The sequence below is a fragment of the Sciurus vulgaris genome, assembly GCF_902686455.1.
Source record: "Sciurus vulgaris genome assembly, chromosome: 13".
Classification (NCBI taxonomy): Eukaryota; Metazoa; Chordata; class Mammalia; order Rodentia; family Sciuridae; genus Sciurus; species Sciurus vulgaris.
Window position 1 is genome coordinate 100,002,504 of NC_136474.1, and position 22,160 is coordinate 100,024,663.

At 59.8% G+C, this 22,160-nt stretch overlaps 1 protein-coding gene and 1 long non-coding RNA gene across 6 annotated transcripts in view; both read left to right on the forward strand.

Annotated features, from left to right (window-relative positions):
• Nucleotides 1-18,093, forward strand: part of NFATC1 (nuclear factor of activated T cells 1) — a 101,495-nt gene extending 83,402 nt beyond the window's left edge. For 2 of the 4 annotated variants that reach the window (XM_079109175.1, XM_079109177.1), the window contains one exon: nucleotides 17,745-18,089. In XM_079109175.1, coding sequence (XP_078965301.1) covers nucleotides 17,745-17,794 — 50 coding nt within the window. In that variant the 3' untranslated portion in view covers nucleotides 17,795-18,089. Of the gene's footprint in view, nucleotides 1-17,744 lie in introns of all 4 variants that reach the window. The other 2 variants (XM_079109178.1, XM_079109176.1) reach the window with 2 other exon arrangements.
• A 945-nt stretch (nucleotides 18,094-19,038) lies between these two features.
• Nucleotides 19,039-19,551, forward strand: LOC306643196. Of its 2 annotated transcripts, none has more exons than XR_013758842.1 (2): nucleotides 19,039-19,168; nucleotides 19,271-19,551. It is a non-coding gene; the product is annotated as an uncharacterized lncRNA (long non-coding RNA). The 2 variants fall into 2 exon arrangements; XR_013758843.1 differs by having other exon boundaries at nucleotides 19,095-19,219.
• The last annotated feature ends 2,609 nt before the right edge of the window (nucleotides 19,552-22,160 follow it).

Consider the following 22,160-nt stretch of genomic DNA (forward strand, 5'->3'; position numbering starts at 1 on the left):
AATTGGAAAACACTTTGAAAATGAAACAAACACATCAAGATGAACGGGATGCAGGTAAAGCAGTACCTGGAGGGGAGTTTTTAGCTTTGAATGTCATATTAGAAATAAGAAAGATTTCAAATCCGCAATCGAAGCTTTTTCCCCTAAAAATGTTGAACACTGAACCCAAAGCAAGCAGAGGGAAAGAAATCATAAAGATAAAAGCAGAAAGTAATGAAATTGGAAGAGCAAGAGAAAACCAATGGAATCAAAAGTTTAGTCTTTGAAAGAAAAAAAAATTGACAAATCTTTATTTGGTTTGAGCAAGAAAAGTTAGAATGAAAGGGGGAAATTGCCACTGAGTCCTCACGTATCAAAGGGCTGCAGCATATGTGACAGCATGGAGGAAACAGAACTGACTCAAGAGGAAATGGAGAAATCCGAGTGGGTCTCTCCAAGCAAAGAAAATTAACCGATGATTTAAAATCTTCCCACAAAGAAAATCCCAGGCCCAGAGAGCTTCTCTGGTAATTGTATCAAGCATTACCAGGAGAAAAGCAATTCCAATACTCAGTAAATTCTTCCAGAAAACAGGGGACAAAGAAGCACTTTTCAATTAACTAACTGTTAAAGCAAAGTCAGACGAAGATGTCACAGAAAGAACCTGTAGACACTTACCACTTAGGAACACAGAAGCCATAATCCACAACAAACAGTGGCAAGTTGAGTCTAATAACATAAAAATAGGGCATACCACATCACCAGAGGGAGACATGGGTGGTGTGGGGTGGGTTAGCACCTGAACGTCAAGCACTCCGATGTGCCGTGTTAGTAGCACAAAGGGCAAAGTGACAGTCACCTCAGTAGACACGAGACAGGAAGCACTGACCACATCCAATGCCCGTTTGTCGGGGAAGCCCCCAGCACACTTTCAATGACCCTGAATATCCAAAATGATTTTGAAATCAAGGAATTCAGTTGAAGGACTCACTCCTGACTTCAAAACTTGGCAAAAGAACATGCCCTGGCCCCACGTTGACCAATAAAGCTGAACCGAGTCCACAAAGTAGACCCTCATGTCTACGGTAAACTGAGTTTCAACAAAGGGGCCAGGTCACTTAGCTGGGGTCAGGTAGCATTTTTAAATTTTGTTCTAATTAGTTATACACACAGTGGAATGCATTTTGACACATTGTACACAATTGGAGCACAACCTCTCCTCCTTCTGGCTGAACATGGTGCAGTCACATCAGTAGTGAAATCATACAGGTATATAGGATATAATGTCCACCTCGTCTCTGCTCTCCTTCCTATCCCCACAACCTCTCCCTCCCCTCTGCACAATCCAAAGTTCCTCCCCACCTCCCTTATGGATTGGCATCCACTTATCAGAGAAAACATTTGGCCTTTGGTTTTTTGGGTTTGGCTTATTTCACTTAGCATGATATTCTCCAGTTTCATCCATTTACCTGCAAATGACATAATTTCATTCTTATTTAAGGCTGAGTAATACTGCATTGTGTATATATAGCATATTTTCTTTATCCATTCATCTGTTGAAGGGCATCTAGTTTGGTTCCACAGTTTAGCCATGGTGCGTTGAGCTGCTATAAACAAGCAACAATAAATGTTGGTGAAGATGTGGGGGAAAAGGCACACTCATACATGGTTGGTGGGAGTGCAAATTGGTGCAACCACTTCGGAAAGCAGTATGGAGATTCCTCAGAAAACTTGGATGGACCCACCACTTAACCCAGTTATCCCACTCCTTAGTTTATACCCAAAGGACTTAAAATCAGCACACTACAGTGACACAGCCACATCAGTGTTTATGGCAGCTCAGTTCACAATAGCTAAACTCAGGGTAGCATTTTTAACAGGTGGCGGTGGGACAACTGGACAATCCTCTGAAAACTGCATACACACACACAACTCAACATCGATGAGGACTGAGCTGTGAGAGCTGAAATAAGACTTCGTAGGGGTAATGTGTGGAAACGTGCCAGACCTTGGATCAGGCAAAGATTTCTTAGACACATCACCAAAAACACAGACTGTGAAATGAAACGTGGTAAAGCGAACCTCACTGAGATTCAACTCCTGTGCTTCCAACGAGCCCGTGGGGACAGTCCAGACGGTAGTGAAGAGGAGGACGTCTGCAGAGTGTCTGTGAGGCCTGCATCCAGGATCAGCTGGGCCACTTGCACCAGTAACCCAGGCAGGAAGCCAGCCAGGCCCCGGGTATGGTGGAGCCCACTGCCACTCCACCCACACCTGGCGGGTGGGTGGGCACAGCCAGGAGCACCCGGCATGGTGGTCCACGCAGGCCACAGGTGACGGGGTTCCTCAAGACTGTCACTTTGACGACGGGACGTTTCACCCCTTGAAGCCTGTGAGGCCGCGTATCTAGAAGGTACCCCACGGCGTCCAGTGGTGTGTGAGTACGGATTAGAAGCCATGGTGAGAAGTGGTTTCCGTCCAGCAGGGCGACTGGGCCGGGCATTCAGGAGGAATCCAGATCCTGATGCAGCGCTGCAGGTGCGAGGTGGTCCCCACCTGGAAGCTCCTTAAGAGTTAAATAAATTCTCCAGAGGGTGTATGGCCTCCACTCCAAGACATCAGGATGCGAGCCATCAGCCCACCCTGACCAGCAGGGCTCTGTGTGAGAGTCTTGCATTCGAAACACCAGCCCCTGGTGGGCAGATGGAAGGTGCCAGACGCACCCCCACCTGGAGGTGGAGCTGTCACGGCAGGAACCGGTGCTGACTGGTGCTGGGCACCAGTGGACCTGTAGCGGGGGACTGCATACTCAATGGTGGGTTCAAGTGAACCACCTTGGGGTGTGAGTCACCTCTGGTGCCATGCAAATGCCCCTAAGTGGACTTTGCAACAGTTGGGTAGACTTACTGAACACACTGGGCCCAACTCGGACCCACCGGAAGCAGGTGCAGCTTCAGCATGAAGCCGTGTCCTGCAGGGCCCAGTGCTCAGGTGTGGGGAGGGGCTTGCAGCACCTGTTCCCTTTACCTTTCTAAAAACCAGCTTTGGGCACTCTTGTCCAGGAGGCTGCTGTAGGTGTGCAGGTGTGGCCGGGCGAGCCCACCCTGCCCTGCTGCCGTGTAAGTCCTGGTGTAAGGGACCTGCAGCATTTGGGACAGTGTCCAGGGATAGCCAAGCTTGCAGCCACGGGAACAGAGGCTCCTTGGGCTCCATGTGGAGCCAGTTGCCTGCTCGGCTCCCAGGCCTTATTCTGGTGCCCTGGTGATGAGGCCTCCCCTCGGCCGCTCTCCCTGGGGGTGTCGCCCCCCGTCCAGCATGCTGCTGTGTCTGGCTTCTGCCTGGTCGGCTTCCAAGGGATGGCCTGCCGGAGGGCGCCTTTCCCGGCCTCAGGCCGCTGGAGGGGTTTCCCTGGCCAGCACCAGCCCTGCGAGTTGGTCCTGAGGTCAGGTGCTCAGGGCTGAGGGATCGCAGCTCCGAGCTCCCGGCTCGCGCAGCGTCCCTGCCCAGCCTCCTTCAGGGAGGTGGGAGAAGCCCAGCGGCCTTCACGGGGCACGCGCACAGGAGTGAGGATCAGCCTCCTGCACTGTCTGGCTGAAGGAAGACCCTCTCTGGGGCCTTTCGCGGGGGTGGCTCTCAGCCTAGGCCTCGGGGCACCTGCTGCCCGTCGCCACGCCTGCCGCCTGGTGCTTCCTGAGCCGGGAGGTCTGTGCATGCCGTCCTAGGCTGCTTGTGGCCGGCCGCAGTGCTGAGGCTCCCCTTCCCTTCTCAGGCGCACTTCTGAAGCAGGGCGTGTGAGCTCATGCATCTAGAGAGAGCCTGGAGAGCCGCAGCCGTTTCGCGGCCAGCCCTGTCCCCAAGCCCATCACAGGACACAGGGCGGTGAGCCCCTCCTGGTCATCACTCCTGGAGCTGCCCCTGAGGAGGGGAGTTATCAATCCCTCGCGTCCTACCCTGCTGAGGTCTGCCCAGATGCAGCCTATCAGGCCTCCCAGCTGCTGTTCCTTCAGATATGGCAGGAAGTCAGCCTGGAAACGGCCGGCACTTGGGCTCCTGGAGCCTGGGAGCTAGGGTCCGTTGGCTCTGGCCCCTCAGGGCAGGTCGCTGCGGGACAGGGGAGGGTGCAGTTGAGGCCGTCTCACCGGGCGGAGCAGGTCGTGGGGCTGGGCCCAGCAATCTGCTTGGCCTCCCCAGGCACAGGGCTGGAGGCTCTGCCTTCCCAAAGGACCTGCCCAGCCTCCTGGGATCCCAGCCTCCCCACCCTCATTTCTGCCTATGAAGCGGAAGGGTCTGCAGTTGATCCTGCGTCTCTGCAGATGACTCCAGCAGGGCTTCTGGAAGGTCCGAGGCAGAGGCTCAGGAGCAGGGCTTGGCACACACAGCAGCCAAGGCCAGGAGCCCTGACCAGGGCCTGCCCTGGCCTTTCCCCTCATCCCCAGGGATGAGCCATCTCGTTGGCACGGCAGCAGGTCAGCTCTGGGAATCACAGGTGGGGACACTGGGCCAGTCCCCAGGTGAGCTGGGCTGGGGCGGGCCCCACTTGCATCCTGGGTTGGCTGCCTGTGCCGGCAGCCCAGCTTCCGCTGGGGGGCTGGGCGGCTGTGTGCTACCCTGTCGCTGGGCGCTGGGAACCTACGCTTTGAAACAAATTAAACTCTTGTTGATGTAATAAAACCAGAAGGACTGAACGGCCCGTGAAAGTGAACTCGGGGGCGTCTGTGATTTCGGAGTGCTTCTGGCTTCCCAGACTCCCCTGCAGGAGCCGCTTCCTCTTGGTGGCTGACTGGAGAGGCCCGGAGGGAGGGCGGGTGAGGGGGCAGACCTGGCCAGGAGGAAGCCACACCTGGAGTGCTGCTGGGCCCTGCATGTCTGCAGCTGCATTGGGAGGGGTGGGCCCTGGGCAGCTCAAAGCAGTGGTCAGACCCCGTCTGCCGATCGGGTGTTCATGCTGGATCGGAGGATGAACCCACTCTCCTGTCCAAGATGGCGTCCAAAGCTGGCAGAGGACCTTGTAACCTCCTGTCTCTATCTCTGCCTCCCTGTCTCTCAGTTTCTCTGCCTCTGACTCTCTCTGTCTCTCCCTCTCTTGTCTCTTCCTCTGTCTCTCTCTCCCTCCGTGTCTCTCTCTCTCCCTCTCTGCCCCTCTTCCTCTCTTTCTGTCTCTCTGTCTCTCTCCCCTTCTGACCCTCTGTATCTCTCCCTCTGTCTCTATCTCTCCCTCCCTGACTACCTGTCTCTCGCCCCCTCTGCCTCTCTTCCTGTCTTTCTGTCTCTCCCTCTGGCCATCTCTGTCTCTCCCTCCCTCTCCCCCACCCCTCTCATTTCCACCTGTATTTCAGCACCATGTCAACTGTAAGGTTGAATTCTTTACGACCCTTTTCCTCTGGCCAGGACAGAAGGTGGTTTCCACTGGACCAGATGCCAGTGTGCTCGCTCTGGGCAGCTTCCAGGCATGGCCATGTAGAACCAAGCCAGCACAGCAGCGTGTGGATGGAATCAGGCAATCTGTTCATTTAATGAGCATCTCTCGGGAGGTGTGGTGGGATCAACCTGGGCTCCAGGCCAGCAGCCATGGCCTCCCTGTGAGACCATGTGGTCCCTTCCTGGCCAGGACACTTCTTATCCCTCCTACTTCCTGTTTCTCTACTGTCAAGGCTGCAGGCTGTGGGTCTCGTGGCCTTGGTCACACTATTCCAATGTCACTGGGCACCCTAGTGGACTGGCTCTCCGCCTTGATGGGCGCAGGTGCCCAAGGCTAGCCTTGTGCTTTCCTGGCCTGAGCACATGGGGCAGTCAGAAACAGGCGTGGGCCGTGGCCTTTGTGCAAGCTGTTGGGTGGAAGGGTGGCTGCTGGGCGGTGCCAGGCTGTTCCTCCTCACCAGGGGCCAAGGGAGTCCTGTGGAGAGGCCGCCCTGGGGGCCGCTTCTGCAGAAGTCCTCCCGCTGGTCGGCAGAGGCTCCTCTTGGACCCGCCCTCGCTCCCTAGGGCCTGCGTGGCCACTGTTTTATTGTCCTGCAGGCCTGAACCCTTGACTCTGCCACTGCATGGCCTCCCGTCCACAGGATTGGATGCCCTTGGGGCCTTCGGGGCATCCAAAGGTAGCCCTGACCACGGGCATGTCCAGCTGCCTACCAGGCAACATGGGCTGTGCAGGAGACTGGGGGCTGCTGTGCAGTGGGGCCACGGAACTCCAGCCTGCTTCTGAGCGTGCCGGAGGCCGTCTCCTGATCTGGGCTCACAGCCCCGCGCGTCAGGGAGGTGGCCTGAGCGGGACGTGGGACTGTGAGCTCAGAGCCGTCAGGAGGGGGTCCCAGGAGCTGAGGCCTCAGCAAGGCCTGGCTCCACATGCACCGGGGGCTTGCTTGCCACACAAAGTCTATTAGCGCGCCTGTGTGCCGGTGCCGTTGATTTGATTTAGGACCAAGGAAAAGCTCCAGTAATGTGCAATTACAGGGAACTTAATGGCCCTTTATCCTGAATGCGACTTCCATGCACCTAATATGCTTTGATGAATCACTCATTATGTGTGGTGTTGGAATAGCCTCCATAAAGATTAATAATTGGCTAATCAATATGAAAATCCAGTCTTGGGTTTTCCGCTCAGGTCGGTGTGTGTGGGAGATGGGGGCTCTGGGCTGCCTGCACATCCTCCTCGTGGCCCTGGGCTGCCTGCACATCCTCCTCGTGGCCCTGGGCTGCCTGCACATCCTCCTCGTGGCCCTGGGCTGCCTGCACATCCTCCTCGGGGCTCTGGGCTGCCTGCACATCCTCCTCGGGGCTCTGGGCTGCCTGCACATCCTCCTCGTGGCTCTGGGCTGCCTGCACATCCTCTCTCCTGTCCTTCGCATGCCAGCTCCCCATGCTACTACTGCAGTACTGCACGCCCCGTGCCCTTGGTGCTTCCCTGTGCCGACCTCTCTGGGATGCAGGAGCAGGGTCTGCAGGCCAGCGATGTCAGCGCCCGGCATGCCCCACGGGCCCCGGGCCAGGGGGAGGAGCACAGGCCCAGTGGAACCCAGCAGCACGGGGATAAGGAGGTGACCTTTCACAGGGCCCGGCAGGCAGGGTGGCATGGGCCTCCCTCCCAGGCAGAGGACCACCCTGGGAGGCTCCTGGGACCACCCGTGCACCCCAGGGTGAAGGGCGCCCTGCAGAGATGGGCGGGCCCTGGGAGGGGAGGAGAGCCCTGTGCTCTGCTGCAGGGTGGGGAGTCTGAGCGGCAGGGAGTCAGCTGGGAAGTGCAGGCGTTCTGGCCGAGCGTGGAGACCCTGGAGCCTGTAGTGAGCCAGCGGGGCTGGGGGCTGGGGAAGCGGCAGAGTGCGAGCTGCAGCCAGCAGTGAGGACCAAGGAACCAGGAGGTGCCATGCTGTCCTCGTCCTCAAGTGTACCAGGGTGGAGGGGACATGCAGCTGGGGCCGCCCTGGGCAAGGCAGGCCCTTACTGAGCAGGAAAGGACTCTGTCGGCTCCTGCATGACTGGCCATGCTGCCTCTGGCTGTGTGCTGGACCTCAGCGTCCCTCAGCTGCGCTTCCGTGTCCCTGCTAACCCTGGCCTGTGGCATGGAGGAGTTGGTCTCTGCCTCCCACTCGGGACCAAACATGGCCATGTGTGCAGAGCTGCCAGCCCTGAGAGGGCAGAGGAGCCCTTGGCTGTCGAGGGTCTGCTCCCCGGGGTGGCCAGGGTGCTCCAGGCTCCCTGTGTAGGCAGCACCCTGACCCTGTGGCCACACTGCAGCTGCCCTTCCACGCCCCCTCCCTGCCCTTCCACGCCCCCTCCCTGCCCTTCCACGCCCTCTCCCTGCCCTTCCACGCCCTCCCCTGCTGCCCTTCCACGCCCTCTCCCTGCCCTTCCACGCCCTCCCCTGCTGCCCTTCCACGCCCTCTCCCTGCCCTTCCACGCCCCCTCCCTGCCCTTCCACACCCTTCCCTGCTGCCCTTCCACACCCTCTCCCTGCCCTTCCACACCCTCCCCTGCTGCCCTTCCACGCCCCCTCCCTGCCCTTCCACGCCCCCTCCCTGCGTGGCCCTCAGGAGTTCAGCCTAAGAGGCGTGGAGCTGAGGGCGTGGCAACACTGCATCACCTCCCAACACCCAAGGTGCAGAAGGGCTGGCCCCGGCGTCCACGCACTGGGTCTCGACACGGGCCTTGCAGCCCCTCAGCACCCACTGGTCAAGCAGCGAGAGTGGCTGGTGCTCTCTGGGCTGGCTTTGCCCACAGGGGAGGAAGGTGACACCATGGCCCCAGGCTGAAGCCACGGCATGAGGCTGGTTCCCAGGTCCCACCATGAGTTCAGGCATGCAGGTCACAGCTCACTCCTCCCAGAGGGCAGCCCCTCTCCCCCAGGACCTGCCCACGGGGCTCCCCTCTCCCCCAGGACTTGCCTGCAGGTGCTCTACCACTGAGTCACATCCCTAGACTTTTATTTTGAGACAGGGTCTTGCTAAGTTGCTGAGGCCGCCTTAGAACTTGCCATCCTCGGGCCTCAGCCTCACCACAGGCATGGCACTGCACCTGGCTTTGTTGGTGCCTTTGGCCCCCTGCTGAGCAGGCGTGGGGAACTTGGCATGCGCTTAGCTGGGCAGCAGGAGGAAGCCAAACCTGAACCCCTCCTCCCTCCCTCTTCTCCAGGCCAGCGGAGCTTACTGTAGTCAACAGGGGCTTTTAATTCTTTATGTTTTACTTTTTAAAATTCTGTTAGTTTCATAATGTGGGAGAGAGCCCTGGAGCCGTGCTAGTTGAGGCTGATGACCGGGCCAGTACCTGCTCAAGGGCACCTTGAGGATGAGTCAGTGCCCCAGGCACCACAGGAGCACAGCCTGAGTCAGCGGCAGGGCTGAAGGACCAGCCACGTGGCCACCGCACCCCTGCCTCGCTCAGGTTTCCACTCGGGGTTTGCACACCCTCGAGTTTCAGGCTAAATAGGGAAGCGGCTCTCAAGGTAGGAAAACTCTGCCTTCTCGCTCATCAGTGCCAGGAAACCTGGAGGAGGGTCACGTTTTATTAAAGCTGCGATTTGCTGTCACTCAGCCCCTGCTGTCCCATTCTCACCTTCTAAATATAGCAGGCCCCGTGGCGCTGGCCGGTGATGATTGAAGGGTAAGAATAGGCGAAGGCTGGACAGACAGGGACACCGGCCCAGCTGAGGGCAGCTGTTGAGTGGAAGCTGAGGGGTTTTGCTGTTTCTGAGGCCTCCCCAGCTTCTGAAAAGGCTCCCAGGACCTGCAGTCTGCATGTTCAGCTCCAGAGGCGGTGGGCCCTCGTGAACACCCATGCCCTGGCCTGCTTGGGGGCAGTGGGCACCCTCAGAGCGGGCAGATCTCAGGTGTGCACGTGGATGCGCAGCCAGGCAGCCCGAAGCAGCAGAGTGTCCTCTTCCCCAGAAACAGGAGAGGCCCACTACTGGGCTGCACACCCAGCTGCCCTTGCATCAGGCCCAACAGGCACATGGTGGGCAGAAGCTTCTCCTCCACTTCCTGTTTTCTGATCTCTAATCTGTGGCTTTCATCATGGTGTTTCTATCCTCATCTCAAATCGACAATCGGACCTTGAATAAGAGTGAACCCCGTCCAAGTGCAGAGTGATGGGAACTGAGCCCGAGGCCTGAGAGGGCAGAGGCTCCGTCTGCCACCCTGCTGTGGCATCCCGGCCCAGCCAGACCCACCACAGGCCCTGTGCCAGGCATTGCCAGACACCCTGCAGGTCAGCTCAGGAGGCAGGCCTGGGTGCTGGACCCGATAACGGAGTCGGCCTGCACTGGTCTGGTCTGCTGTGCCCCGAGGGCAGCCGCTCAGGGTACGGTTCTAACTTGAGCTGGAGGTGCACTTTCTGGGAAGGTGAGCAGGTAGTTTTTAGTTTTCATAATTATATTTTAGTTAGAGTAATGGAAAAGAATGTCCTTCCTGTTTTGTTTTGCTCTCCAAAAAGCTATTTTGGTTTCTCTTAAAAATAAAACTGTCCTTGACGACTTGAGGTCTGTGAGGATGGGCATCTTCCTGTCCCTGGTGAAGAGCGGGCAGCTGTCTGCCCAGGCAGAGTGGGCAGAGCCCAGGGCGTGGCTGTTGGAAGGTTGCACCACACAGTCCCAACCATTGCAGTCAGCTTTGTGGGGGACAAGGACATGGGGAGGAGGATGCTCTGGCCAGAGTCGAGGCCTGGCTGTGTCTGCCAGGCACACCTGCCCAGAGCAGGGACATGTTCTGTTGTCCAAGCTTCGTGCACAAGTGCTCTCCAAGTTGGAGCCCGTGTCACTGAGGGAGGGGAACTTCACTGTATCAAGTACTTTTATTTTGAAAACTAACACAGCTGTATTTTTTGTTATTGTTTTTGTGCAAAAATGGTCCTTATCCATGTTAATTACACTTTTTAAATGTGGGCTTGAGCAAGGTGTCCAGGGTGGCATTGCTGAACCAGCTTTCTTATTCTTAGGCCCAAATCCAGTTTCTAAGAAGCGGGGACCACGGTAGTCTGTGAAAAATCATAAGGAAGATTCCAGCTTTCTCTCCTGACGGCCGCTCCCCATGCCTGAGGCTGGCCCCTGCCCTGCAGGGTGTTGTTCAGCTGGCCTCTGACCTTGCAGGGCACCGCCTCGCCTCAGAAGTCCTGCTAAGGAACAGGGCCAAGTGAACCCCACAGGCGTGTGGGTGGCCAGGCAGAGGCGGCTCTGCTGTGTCAAACAAGCATTTTCCACTGCTCTCCCGGTGGACGCCAGGGCTACCCCAATGAGGGGCGAGGCCCTAAATCACCCTCTGCAGATCCTCGCTGGGCAGGGGGCCAGCTAGGGCCCGGGCCCTGGGAGACCCGGGGGCTGCAGCTGAGCACGGCTGCTCTGGGCTCTGCCTGGCTGTGCTTCAGACCCTGTGGCTTCCCCAGTGCCTGGGCTATCTTTTTCCAGCAGCCAGTGAACTAGAAGCTCACCAGAAAGCGGTGGTGCTGCGCGTCTTCCTCTTCTGCACAGCAGGTGGTCGAGCACCTGAGACAGATGATGGACCCTGGGCCCAGGACACTGCCTCAGATATCCCAAGGGAGACGACGTCCCAGCTTGGCCCGCGGCCAGGCCCCCCTGACCATGACCTTGCCCATGACAGGCCACACCAGGGTTCCTGCAGCCTGTGCCTTCCCAGGCCACTAGCCGGTCTGACTGCTCTGGCCCTGCCTTCAAATAAGACTAATAGTAGCCGACAGGTGGTGGGGCTTTGGCCCTGCCAGCATACCAGGGTGGGCTGTGGGCATGCCACGCTGAGGCCAGTGGCTCCTGCCCCTGACCTGCAGCTCCGGTCCAGGAGAGGGCGACTGAGGAGGCCCTGGCACGTGGAGCAGAGGGGGCTGCCTGGGGACGGGCCCACGTGGAGGCGAGGGCCAGTAGGACTTCAAGCGAAGTTTCAGGGCCTCCAGGCCGGGGGGCCTGCTGTGGCCTCTGAGCAGTGCCTGCACTAATGCCACAGAGGGGGACAGCTGGACTCGGAGAACCTGTCACCTCTGCCGCCTGCAGGAGTGGCCGTGTCCACCCGCCCACAGGGCCCTGGGTCTGCCGTCCAGTACCCCAGTTGGCAGCCCCATGTGCAGAGCCAGCAGAGCACGTCCCTTCTCCAGACCCACAGCTGGCCAGGTGGACCAGCCTGCTGTTGCTGAGCAGCAAGAAGCAGGCCAGCCCAGGGAGGACAGGAGGAGGGACCACAACAAGGGGGGAGCACTTCAGAGTTGGTGGAGTGGGCGTCAACAGGAAAGGTCTCTGGGCCTTCAGGCCTGGAGCACCTACCGTGTCCAAATGCCAGAACTGCCTCGAGTGCACTGGACTCTGCTCTTCTCTTCTCTGCTCTGCTCTGCTCTGCTCTGCTCTGCTCTGTTCTGCTCTGTTCTGCTCTTCTCTGCTCTGTTCTGTTCTGCTCTGTTCTGTTCTTCTCTGTTCTGTTCTGCTCTGCTCTGCTCTGTTCTGCTCTGTTCTGCTCTTCTCTGCTCTGTTCTGCTCTGCTCTGCTCTGTTCTGTTCTGCTCTGTTCTGTTCTGCTCTGCTCTGCTCTGCTCTTCTCTTCTCTTCTCTGTTCTGCTCTGCTCTTCTCTTCTCTGCTCTGCTCTTCTCTGCTCTGTTCTGTTCTCTGTTCTGTTCTGCTCTGCTCTTCTCTGCTCTGTTCTGCTCTGCTCTGCTCTGCTCTGTTCTGCTCTGCTCTTCTCTTCTCTGCTCTGTTCTGTTCTTCTCTGTTCTGTTCTGCTCTGCTCTTCTCTGCTCTGTTCTGCTCTGTTCTGCTCTGCTCTTCTCTTCTCTGCTTTGCTCTTCTCTGCTCTGTTCTGTTCTTCTCTTCTCTGTTCTGCTCTGCTCTTCTCTGCTCTGCTCTGCTCTTCTCTGCTGTGCTCTGTTCTGCTCTGCTCTGCTCTTCTCTTCTCTGTTCTGCTCTGTTCCGTTCTGCTGTGTTCTGCTCTGTTCTGCTCTGCTCTGCTCTGTTCTGCTCTGTTCTGCTCTGCTCTGCTGTGCTCTGTTCTGCTCTGCTCTGTTCTGCTCTTCTCTGCTCTGTTCTGTTCTGCTCTGCTGTGCTCTGCAGTAGGGATTGAGCCCACTGGTACTGTACGACCAAGCCACGTCCTCAGCCTCTTCTATTTGAGATAGGATCTCCCTAATTTGCCCAGCTGGCCTGCAGCTGGCACCCTCCTGCCCAGCCTCCTGAGCCGCTGGGATCACAGACCTGGCTGCCACGCCCAGCCACTGCTGTGGCTTCTCGGTGGAGCTCCTTGGGGTCCAGCTAACTGGTCTCTGAAGCACTGCCTACTCACCGCTCCTCTCAAGAGGGGTGTGGTGCTGTGTCTTGTGGTGCAGCTCCCTTGGGCTTGCCCCTCCTTTAGGAAGGACCTGAGGCTCCCGTGAGCCAGCCAGGAGAAACCGCAGGAGGCAGAGCTATTTGGCCCCTGCAGGAGAAGAGCCCATGTGCCCAGTGGTGCCTGTGCTGATGCTCTGGGCTCTTCTCGGAGACAGGAGACGCCCACGGGCACACCCTTCACCTGCCTCACCTCGGGGACATGGTGGGACCAGCAGCTCAGGCGCACAGGTTGGAGTCTGCCCTCTGCGCCTGGCACCTCAGGCTCCGGCCGACAGTCCCCGTGGCCGCAGCTCTCCTGGTGGGTGTTCTCGCTGGGGCTTCCCAGCAGGCCTGAGGAGGCAGCCCAGACTTGCCAGGCCAGCTTGCAAATGCCCAAGGGGCTGCCCGCCAGCCCTCACGGGGCCGCGTGGGGCCTGCCTGTCTCCCCACCGACACAGCCTGCCGCCATCTCAGCCTCTGCTTCCCCAGGGTCACCGGCAGGGTCAGGAATCGGATGCCAGTGCCGCGACCCCAAGAGGGTCAGCAAGACACTGGGCAAGTGAGACATCTGCTCGTGCCTTAGAATCTGACCTGACACCTCTGTGGCTTTCAGACACCCAGAGTTCAGTCATGTGTGCGTGAGCCTCGTGGAGGGCCAGCTGGGACGGGGTGGAGGCGTGGCCGCTGCCAGCAAAGTCTGGGCACAGCAGGGGCAGGCCGGGAGGCACTGGGACCAGGGCACTCCGCCGTCCTGGGGGGCACTGGAGGGAAGGGCACCTCTCTCGGGAGCACGCTTCACCTCCACTGGCCCACAGAGACACGGACGCCCAGGGTCCCCGCAGGCCAGCGGACCCACGAGTGCCGCAGGCCCCAGGAGCACTGTGGGCGGCTCTGAACAGCACTGGCCTCCCACCCCTGCCCAGCCGTGCTGAGGGGCAATGGGCCCGTGCAGGTGACGGGACACACGGCCTGTGCAGCCCTGGCTGTGACAGGGATTGACGGGCACGCGCACGTTGGGAAAGCAGCACTTTCCACCTCGGGAGCGTTTTGGAGGAGAACTGAGTGCGGGGAAAACCCTCTTGCTGCCTGTGCTGTGTCTAACAGCTGGCCACATCCTGTGAGAGCGTCTGAGCGGGCCAGCACACTTCCTCTTCCAGGCAGGTTGTCAGGGTCACATGTCACCTGCAGTTCAAAACACCTCCATGAAGAGAAGCCTTTGTGGGTGGAAACGCTGAATAAGAGGGTGGAAATTATCAGTGGGGAGCGAGCAGAGAGGAAGCCACCCAGGGGCCGGCAAAAGCCCAGGGCAGCGTGGGCCCCGGCCGAAACCGTGACCTCATGGAGAGAGGGGCGCAGGGGGCGGGCGGGGTCCTGGGCCCGATGGAGCGACGGGCTGCAGCAGCCGCTGACCTGACTCCCTCTCCAGCCATGGCAGAGGCACCCACTGCTCCGGAGCAGCACAAGGGCCCTGCCAGCCGCCCACCGTCCGTCCCTTGGGGAGCTGGGCAGCCCGTGGACGTCCCTGGTACATGCCTAGGACATCTGCCTGGTCTGCTGGGGAAAGTGGTACCTGCCGCCACTTTTGGGGGAGCCCACTGGACAGCAGAGGGGTGACACCAGGTCATCACGGCCTCCAGCCAGGGTGCCGCTGCCTGAAGAAGCCCGAGACTCCCCAGCCCTCCCGGGTCTCCCTCTGCAGCCAGGGCCCGGGGGCAGCAGGGGATGCCGCCGTGCGGGCCTCTTCCCCTCGGCCTGCCAAGCAGAGGGCACTTCCTGTGGGCTGCAGGACCCCACGTCACAGGAGAGGCTCAGCTGCTGGCCAGGCTCCCTCTGCCACATCAGGATGACGCTCAGCTCACTCACCTGCCACCACGTCTCTGCCACACGTCACCTGCCACCACCTAGGTCCTAGGGCCCTGGGACCTCGAGGAGCTTCACCACCCTGCACACCCTCCTTCCCTCCTTCAATCCACCATCCTCACACTGCTCCTGCTGCACGGTCACCTGAGACCCCTCCACAGCTGCCCGCAGGGGGGCCTCACTACCCTCCCTGCTCCCCACCCTCACCTCCCCTCACCTCCCTCCCTGCTCCCCACCCTCACCTCCTCTCACCTCCCTCCCCACCCTCACCTCCCCTCACCTCCCTCCCTGCTCCCCACCCTCACCTCCCTCCCTGCTCCCCACCCTCACCTCCCTTCACCTCCCTCCCTGCTCCCCACCCTCACCTCCCCTCACCTCCCTCCCTGCTCCCCACCCTCACCTCCTCTCACCTCCCTCCCTGCTCCCCACCCTCACCTCCTCTCACCTCCCTCCCCACCCTCACCTCCTCTCACCTCCCTCCCTGCTCCCCACCCTCACCTCCTCTCACCTCCCTCCCTGCTCCCCACCCTCACCTCCTCTCACCTCCCTCCCCACCCTCACCTCCTCTCACCTCCCTCCCTGCTCCCCACCCTCACCTCCTCTCACCTCCCTCCCCACCCTCACCTCCCCTCACCTCCCTGCTCCCCACCCTCACCTCCCCTCACCTCCCTGCTCCCCATCATCACCTCCTCTCACCTCCCTCCCTGCTCCCCATCATCACCTCCTCTCACCTCCCTCCCTGCTCCCCACCCTCACCTCCCCTCACCTCCCTCCCTGCTCCCCACCCTCACCTCCTCTCACCTCCCTCCCTGCTCCCCATCATCACCTCCTCTCACCTCCCTCCCTGCTCCCCACCCTCACCTCCTCTCACCTCCCTCCCTGCTCCCCACCCTCACCTCCTCTCACCTCCCTCCCTGCTCCCCACCCTCACCTCCTCTCACCTCCCTCCCTGCTCCCCATCATCACCTCCTCTCACCTCCCTCCCTGCTCCCCACCCTCACCTCCTCTCACCTCCCTCCCTGCTCCCCACCCTCACCTCCCCTCACCTCCCTCCCCACCCTCACCTCCTCTCCATCATCACCTCCTCTCACCTCCCTCCCTCTTCATCTCTCCCCTCCGCTCTTCCTCAGCTCTAGGACCCTCTGTCCTCCCTCCTGTCCTCGGCTCCTTCTGCCCTCCATTGCCCTCAGTAGGTTGCTGTCCACTTTTCCTTCTTGAGTCTGCGTCATTGCCTGGCGCTGTGCACCTGAACACCCTCTCACTGGTCCTCCTGGGGTCTAGCTCCAGGAACCTGAATCATCCTGTGGTTCCTCTGCCTCTGGTGGTGGCTTGTTCCCCTGTCATGGCCTTTCACGTTGCTGTGACAGTTTCCCAATTGCGTCCCTGGGAGGGTCTCTGGCCTAGGAGCCCAGGCGAGGTGTCTGCCCTGCCTCTACCCTGGCTGGAGTTGGGCGAATGGGCTGCAGCACAGAGGCGGCCCTGGGACACATGCCCCACTTCTCACCAGAGCTGCATCCCAGCCCGGGAGCTCCCACCTGCACCGAGTCTGGTGGCCCGCCTTGCGTGGTGCTGGGGGATCCTCGTTGCCAGCCATCTCCGAGAAAATGCGCTGAAGACGCTGGAGATGGGGGTTGTCTTTGGCAACGTGCTTGATGCCGCCGTGGTCGGCAGGTCAGCTGTGCGCCTCTGTAGGTGAAGGCAGCCGAGTGGGGAGGAGGAGCACAAGCTCTCCATCTGCAGCCCCGCTGTGCTGAGCGGCCCAGCCCAGCCTCCGTGCCAGCCCAGCCTCAGTGCCTGCCCAGCCTTGGTGCCCACCTAGCTTTGGTGCTCAGCCAGTTTCAGTGCCCAGCAGCCACTGTGCCCAGCACAGCCAGATGGGCAAAGAACAACCAAAAATAAAACCCTAGGCCTCCGACAGACACGAGGCCCACTGCACCCAAGAGACAGCGTGCTGCCTGCCAGGAGCCTCTGCCAGCGCCCACAGGCCACACAGGCCCCACACCCCTACACCCGAGTGCCGGCAGCCAAGGAGCTGCCTGGTGCTCTCTGGGACAGGTCGCACCCTGAAGGCTGCTCCGTGCTCAGCCTGTGTGCTCCAGCCTGGCCTTGTCCTCGCAGGCAGGGGGGAGCCTGCCTCCCTCACTCCCTGAGCGTGGCCTGCAGAATGCAGGGACCCTCCTGGGTCTCCACGCAGGGGCGGGGACCTGGGCTGGCTCTGGCTGGCTCCCGGCAGGAGTGGGGCGCAGGGCTTTGCAGCCAGGTCCCCCTTATCAGTTCCCATGACACGATTCCTGGCCCCCAGCTGTGCTGCTGCTGTTATTCTGAAGCCTGGGAGTTGAAGGGCGTGGGGAGGGAGGGTGATGAAACGCACACCCTCTGGTGGCTCCAGGAAGCGGCCCTCAGACAGGCCGGGCCTCTGAGCAGCGAGGGTTTATCTGGGTGCAGGCGCTGCGGCCAGGCGAAGGGAAACCCGGGCCTTTCCGTGACGTCAGCGCAGGCTCCCCACCCGCAGCTCCACCGGGGGTGGTGCCGGCCTGCCAGGGACATCTCCTATCTCAGGGCAGATGGTGCGGCCAGCAGGGGAGGTGGGCGGGGAGGGGGATGTTGTGCAGCCCCCGGGTCACGACCTTGCCAGCTTCTCTCATTTCCTGTCCATCTGCCAAAAATCACACACTGCTCGTGGCCATGGACAGCCTTTGGGGGACACTAACTTAACCATCTGCAGGAAACAAAGATGAAGGGAGACCCCGCAGGGCGGAGGAATGCCAGCGGAGCCCGCCAGCCCGAGACAACCCTTGGCTCTGGGCTGCGGCTTTCCTGGGGGTCTTGGTGTCGGCTCCCGGGCAGGGGCTTGCTCTGCATCAGGCAGGTGGGCCCCAGGGCCAGGGCCGGCGGGGCAGCACCGCCACTGGAGCCTATTCCCGCCCCACAGGCGCCAGGGCTGTGCTGAGGGCCACGCACCAGGCCAGGCAGGACGACCTCAGGACCCCAGACCCAGCAGAAGGGAGGTGCCTCGTCACAGGCTGGACGCGCAGATGAGCAGCAGGGAGAGGGCTCCACTGGCCCTGCGGGCGGGTTGGCTGTGGGCGCTCCTCCTGACCCTCCTCTGCTCTGTGTCTTGCAGTAAATGAAATCATACGCAACGACCTCTGCAGCACGGAGCCTCGCTCATAGAGCTGCAGCCGGAGCGGGCAGAGCTGTGGGGCCAGCATACCCAGCAGCCCAGCTCCAACGCAGGCTCTCCACCAACAGACTGGACGCTTGGCTGGTGCCACTCGGACCTCTGCTTTCTGACACAGGCTGAAGCCCGGCGCTGCACGTTGAGATGCACTCTCCAGCGGGCCACGTGTCTCCCGTGGGGAAAGCCACCAAGAGCGTGGCGGGTGGTGGGAAGCCAGCCCTGGATCTCAGCGCTGGAAGTGCCTTATCTAAGCAGACCACCTGTCGGGCGTCCTGGGGTTGAGCGTCGGATTTGCCACCATGCGCCCTTGCTGTGAGGCTGCATCCTTCCTGTAAACCAGGGTCTGGCCAGCCAGGCAGTGTGGGCACCCCGCCCCACGACCCCGTGTCCTCGTCCCGTGCTGCCTCAGGACCTGTGACTCCGCTCTGGCCAGCCAGGCAGTGGGCACCCCGCCCCACGACCCCGCGTCCTCGTCCCGTGCTGCCTCAGGACCTGCGACTTCGCTCTGTGTGACTGACTCATAGGATTTTAGTAGGAGCATGCTGGGGTTTTCGATTTTAGTCTGGCTTTGAACATAGCACAAAGAAGCCGAAGATACTGGACAAAACGACGCCCGTCTGCCACAGGCCAGGTTGCGTCTGATGCCTGTACACAGACAGCCCTGTGCTTGTGTGTCCCTGGCAAGTGACAGATGGGATGGCTGGCGTGTGCTGGCAGGGCTTCTGTGTTGGCGATAACCAGTGTCCATTTTGGAGAATGCACCTGAGAGTCCAGACCCACCTTCCAGCACCTTCCATCGGGTCTGCCACCTCTGCACAGGTGGCATTTTCTCATCTCATGCAGTTAGAGCACTTTAGATGGCTGGAGGTGCACGCAGATGCCCGCAGGTTATCGCCTGGCAAAGTCGGAAAGTCATTGTAGATACCATTATGAAGGAATGTGAGGTCTTTGTCAGTCTAGGGTTGTTACTTCACAGAAGACTCACAGTCTCTGCTTCTAGGAAAAGTTACCAAAAGCAGCCGCACGCAGGCCATCTTCAGGTTGGTCGCTGCAGACGGCTTCTGTGGGCCTCACGGCAGCATTTCCTACAGCTAGTGGGTGCTGGCAGTGACCTGGCAGACCAGAGCCTGCTGTGGAAACAGGGCCCCAGCGCTCCTGTGCCTTAGCAGCCACCGCCCCCTTATGGAACAGGCCTGCATTGCACCGTGGGGGAGGTTCCGCCACTGCCCCCTTATGGAACAGGCCTGCATTGCACCATGGGGGTGGTCCCGCCACTGCCCCCTTATGGAACAGGCCTGCATTGCACCGTGGGGGAGGTTCCGCCATCGCCCCCTTATGGAACAGGCCTGCATTGCACCGTGGGGGAGGTCCCGCCACCGCCCCCTTATGGAACAGGCCTGCATTGCACAATGGGGGTGGTCCCGTCATCGTCCCCTTATGGAACGGGCCTGCAATGCACTGTGGGGGAGGTCTGGTCACAGTCCTGCCAGGAACTGTCTTCCCAGTGTCCATCTGTAAGGCTTCCTGCCTCTTCCAGTTCACAGAGAAACAGCCCCAAAAGTCATATCTGAGTGTGCGGCAGCTGCAGCCTGGAGCACATTGCTCTGCCCACCATGGCTGCTGCCCGCTGTGTGTAGGCCCTGCAGCTGCATGCACCGCTTCGTAGTAGGATGTCATGTGATATTTGTGTCCGCCATCTTTGTAGTTAGAGAATGGATCCAATAAAGCATTTCTTTGGCTGCACAACTCAGTCTGAGAGTGATCCACTACTCATGGAAGGCTCCTCTTGTTCTCCAAGGCATGTGTGGGAAGGCTCTGGGACTCGCTTTGCTGCAAAGAAGCTGCTGTGTGCTCATTTAAGCAGAAGGAAGCACATACTGTGGAATGATTCCCTTTCTTCCTGATGCATTTGAAGGCAGACCTGGTAGACTCAGGTGGCTATTTGGCAGTTTGCAGAGCCTGAGCGGAGGTGCCACAGAGCTTGTCCAGGCCAGGTGAGGAGGGACTTTGGCCTGAGCAAGGACTGGTGTCCATCCTGGGCCAGGCTATGGCCCACACGCTCCCAGGGAGCTGCAGGTGGCTCCCTGGCACCTGGCGGCCACCTGCCTGCTACCTCCCTCACCCGGGTACAGCATCCAGCCATCCACAGGGCAGGGTGGGATCGGGGCCTCCCCACACCTCTTCTGAAACAACATGGTGCTTCCAGGGCTTTATCACGCACAGAAGCTCCTGCTTCCTGCTGAGAAGTCACCAGCATCCGCAGCAGGTGGCAGTGCCTCCCCCCAGGCCTCTCCCTGACGACATTCCAAGTTAGCTGCAGGGGTCCACAGCCCTGTCCAGGGAACATTCAGGAGGACCGGGAGGCAGGTGTGGGCTGAGCTTTCCCACTCTCTGGGTTGGCAGGGAGCCCCACAGGGAGGGAGCAGCAATATGGGAACCTTCAGAGAGTTCCTCCCTCCTCTTCTCTTGCCTGTGAATTCCAGGCAAAGTTCACCCTGAAATTAGCCGTCTTACCAGAAGTGATTCTGGGGCCTCTGTACTTCTGCCACTCTAGTTGGTATCTATTCCAAAATATTTTCATTACTCTGAAAGAAAGGAAAAGGCCAGACCTGCTCCCTCCTCCCCCTGCCAGAGCCACTGGTGACTTCCCTATGGAGCCACCAGCCCTGAGGTTCTGCTGAGGAACCCTGCAGCCCAGGGGTGACTGGCCAGCATCTGCAGGTCAGGGCTGCACTCCTGTCCCCAGCCACAAGGCACATGTGGACAGGTGCTCCTGCCTTGGGCTGCACACGCAGGACTGGAGCACCCAGGGCCCTTGCAGCTGGAGGGAGCTCTGTAAGTGGCCCCTGGCTTGGCTTCCGAGTGTGCATGCCCAGGTCAGGCCCCACTCACTGACCCAACTTGGAACCGTGTGTGAAGCACATCATATTTGTAATTTATAGGCCAAGAAATCAAACCAGGCCTATGATGACTGAACATTCTCTTAACCCCCTCATGCCCGTCCGTGGCTACGCCCGGCAGAACCCACCATCAGGGGTTTCTGCCCGGAGGCTGGGACATCCAATCCGAGTGTGAGTCCTCTGACAGTGCCAGGGGGTCCAGGAAACACACACACTGACCTAGTGGAGAGCAGAGCCTGGGCCAGGCCTGCAGGCTGCAAGAGACAAGCCAGGGTGGGACTGTACCCAACCGCGGCTGCCACCCGGCCGAGCCACCCGACCCCAACTCCCTGCAACAAAGCCGCTTCTACACCATGTGATTACAGCAGCTGCCATCCTCCCGTCACTGGGACTTGTCCCCTTTTCTGACACTACAAAAGAGCCAGCTCCTTCTCAAAGTGCCTGAGTGAACCACAGGCTGTCTGCTGTTAATGCCCAATCACCCAGCAGCTGTCCCTTCTCCAAAAGGGAGGAACTGTGCTAGTGAGGGTCTACTTTGGGGGCAGCCTGAGTCACCTCTGAAGGGAAGGTGTTCTGGCCTAGGTCAAGGTCCCCAACTGCCCTCAGGTCGTTGCTTTGGCTTCTCTGGCCTGGCCTGGGCTGGAGAAGGTGGTGCTGAGCCAATATTCCCACTGCCCTCCCAGGGAGAGGCTGCCATGGCCACAGCGGCCTCTCAGCCCAAGGCAACCTCCAGACTGCCCATCTGCTGACTCAGGGCCTTGAGATGTGAAGGTTGCTTTGCAGGGTTTCTGGCGGTGTGCATGCCACAGACCCCCAGAAGTGTCCCAGCTCCACCATGATGGCTGTCTGTCAGGGGCAGTTTCTCTCTGGAGCAGAGCAGGCCCCATGTGGCGCCTCAGGGAGCTGCTCCTGCTCCATGCCTTTGCCACCACTGAAGATGAAGGTGGGTGGCCGAGCAAGGAGCCTGGACATCGGCTCCAGCAGCCAGCAGCATCCCAGCCCCAGGAGTGGCCTGTTCTCCTTGGCACTAGGCATCATGGAGATGGTAGAGCTCTAAACCTCCTGGGAGTTAGGTGCCCCAAGAGACTGTGGCTTGGCTGCACCACTCCAGCAGACACCTGGGATTAGCTCTCTCCCTACCAACACTGTGGGGTAGACGTCCTACCCGTGATCTTTGGGGAAACACCGGGAACCTCAGTTTCCTCAGGTGCAGAAACTGGGCAATCAGGAATCTTTCAGCTGAGTCAGTCATGCTAACTCCAGGTTCTGGGGCTGTGAGGGAGAGAAGGAAGGCAGGAGGCATCCAGGGAACAGGCTGGTGGGGTCTCATCAACCAAGGCAACACATCCTTGTTCTCCAACCTTGCTTACTGGTCTCTGGGCAGGTACTCCTCTCTGATGCTCTCCAGGTCCTCTTCTGGGTACACAGCTAATCCTTCTCTCTGGTCCCAGCAGGTCCT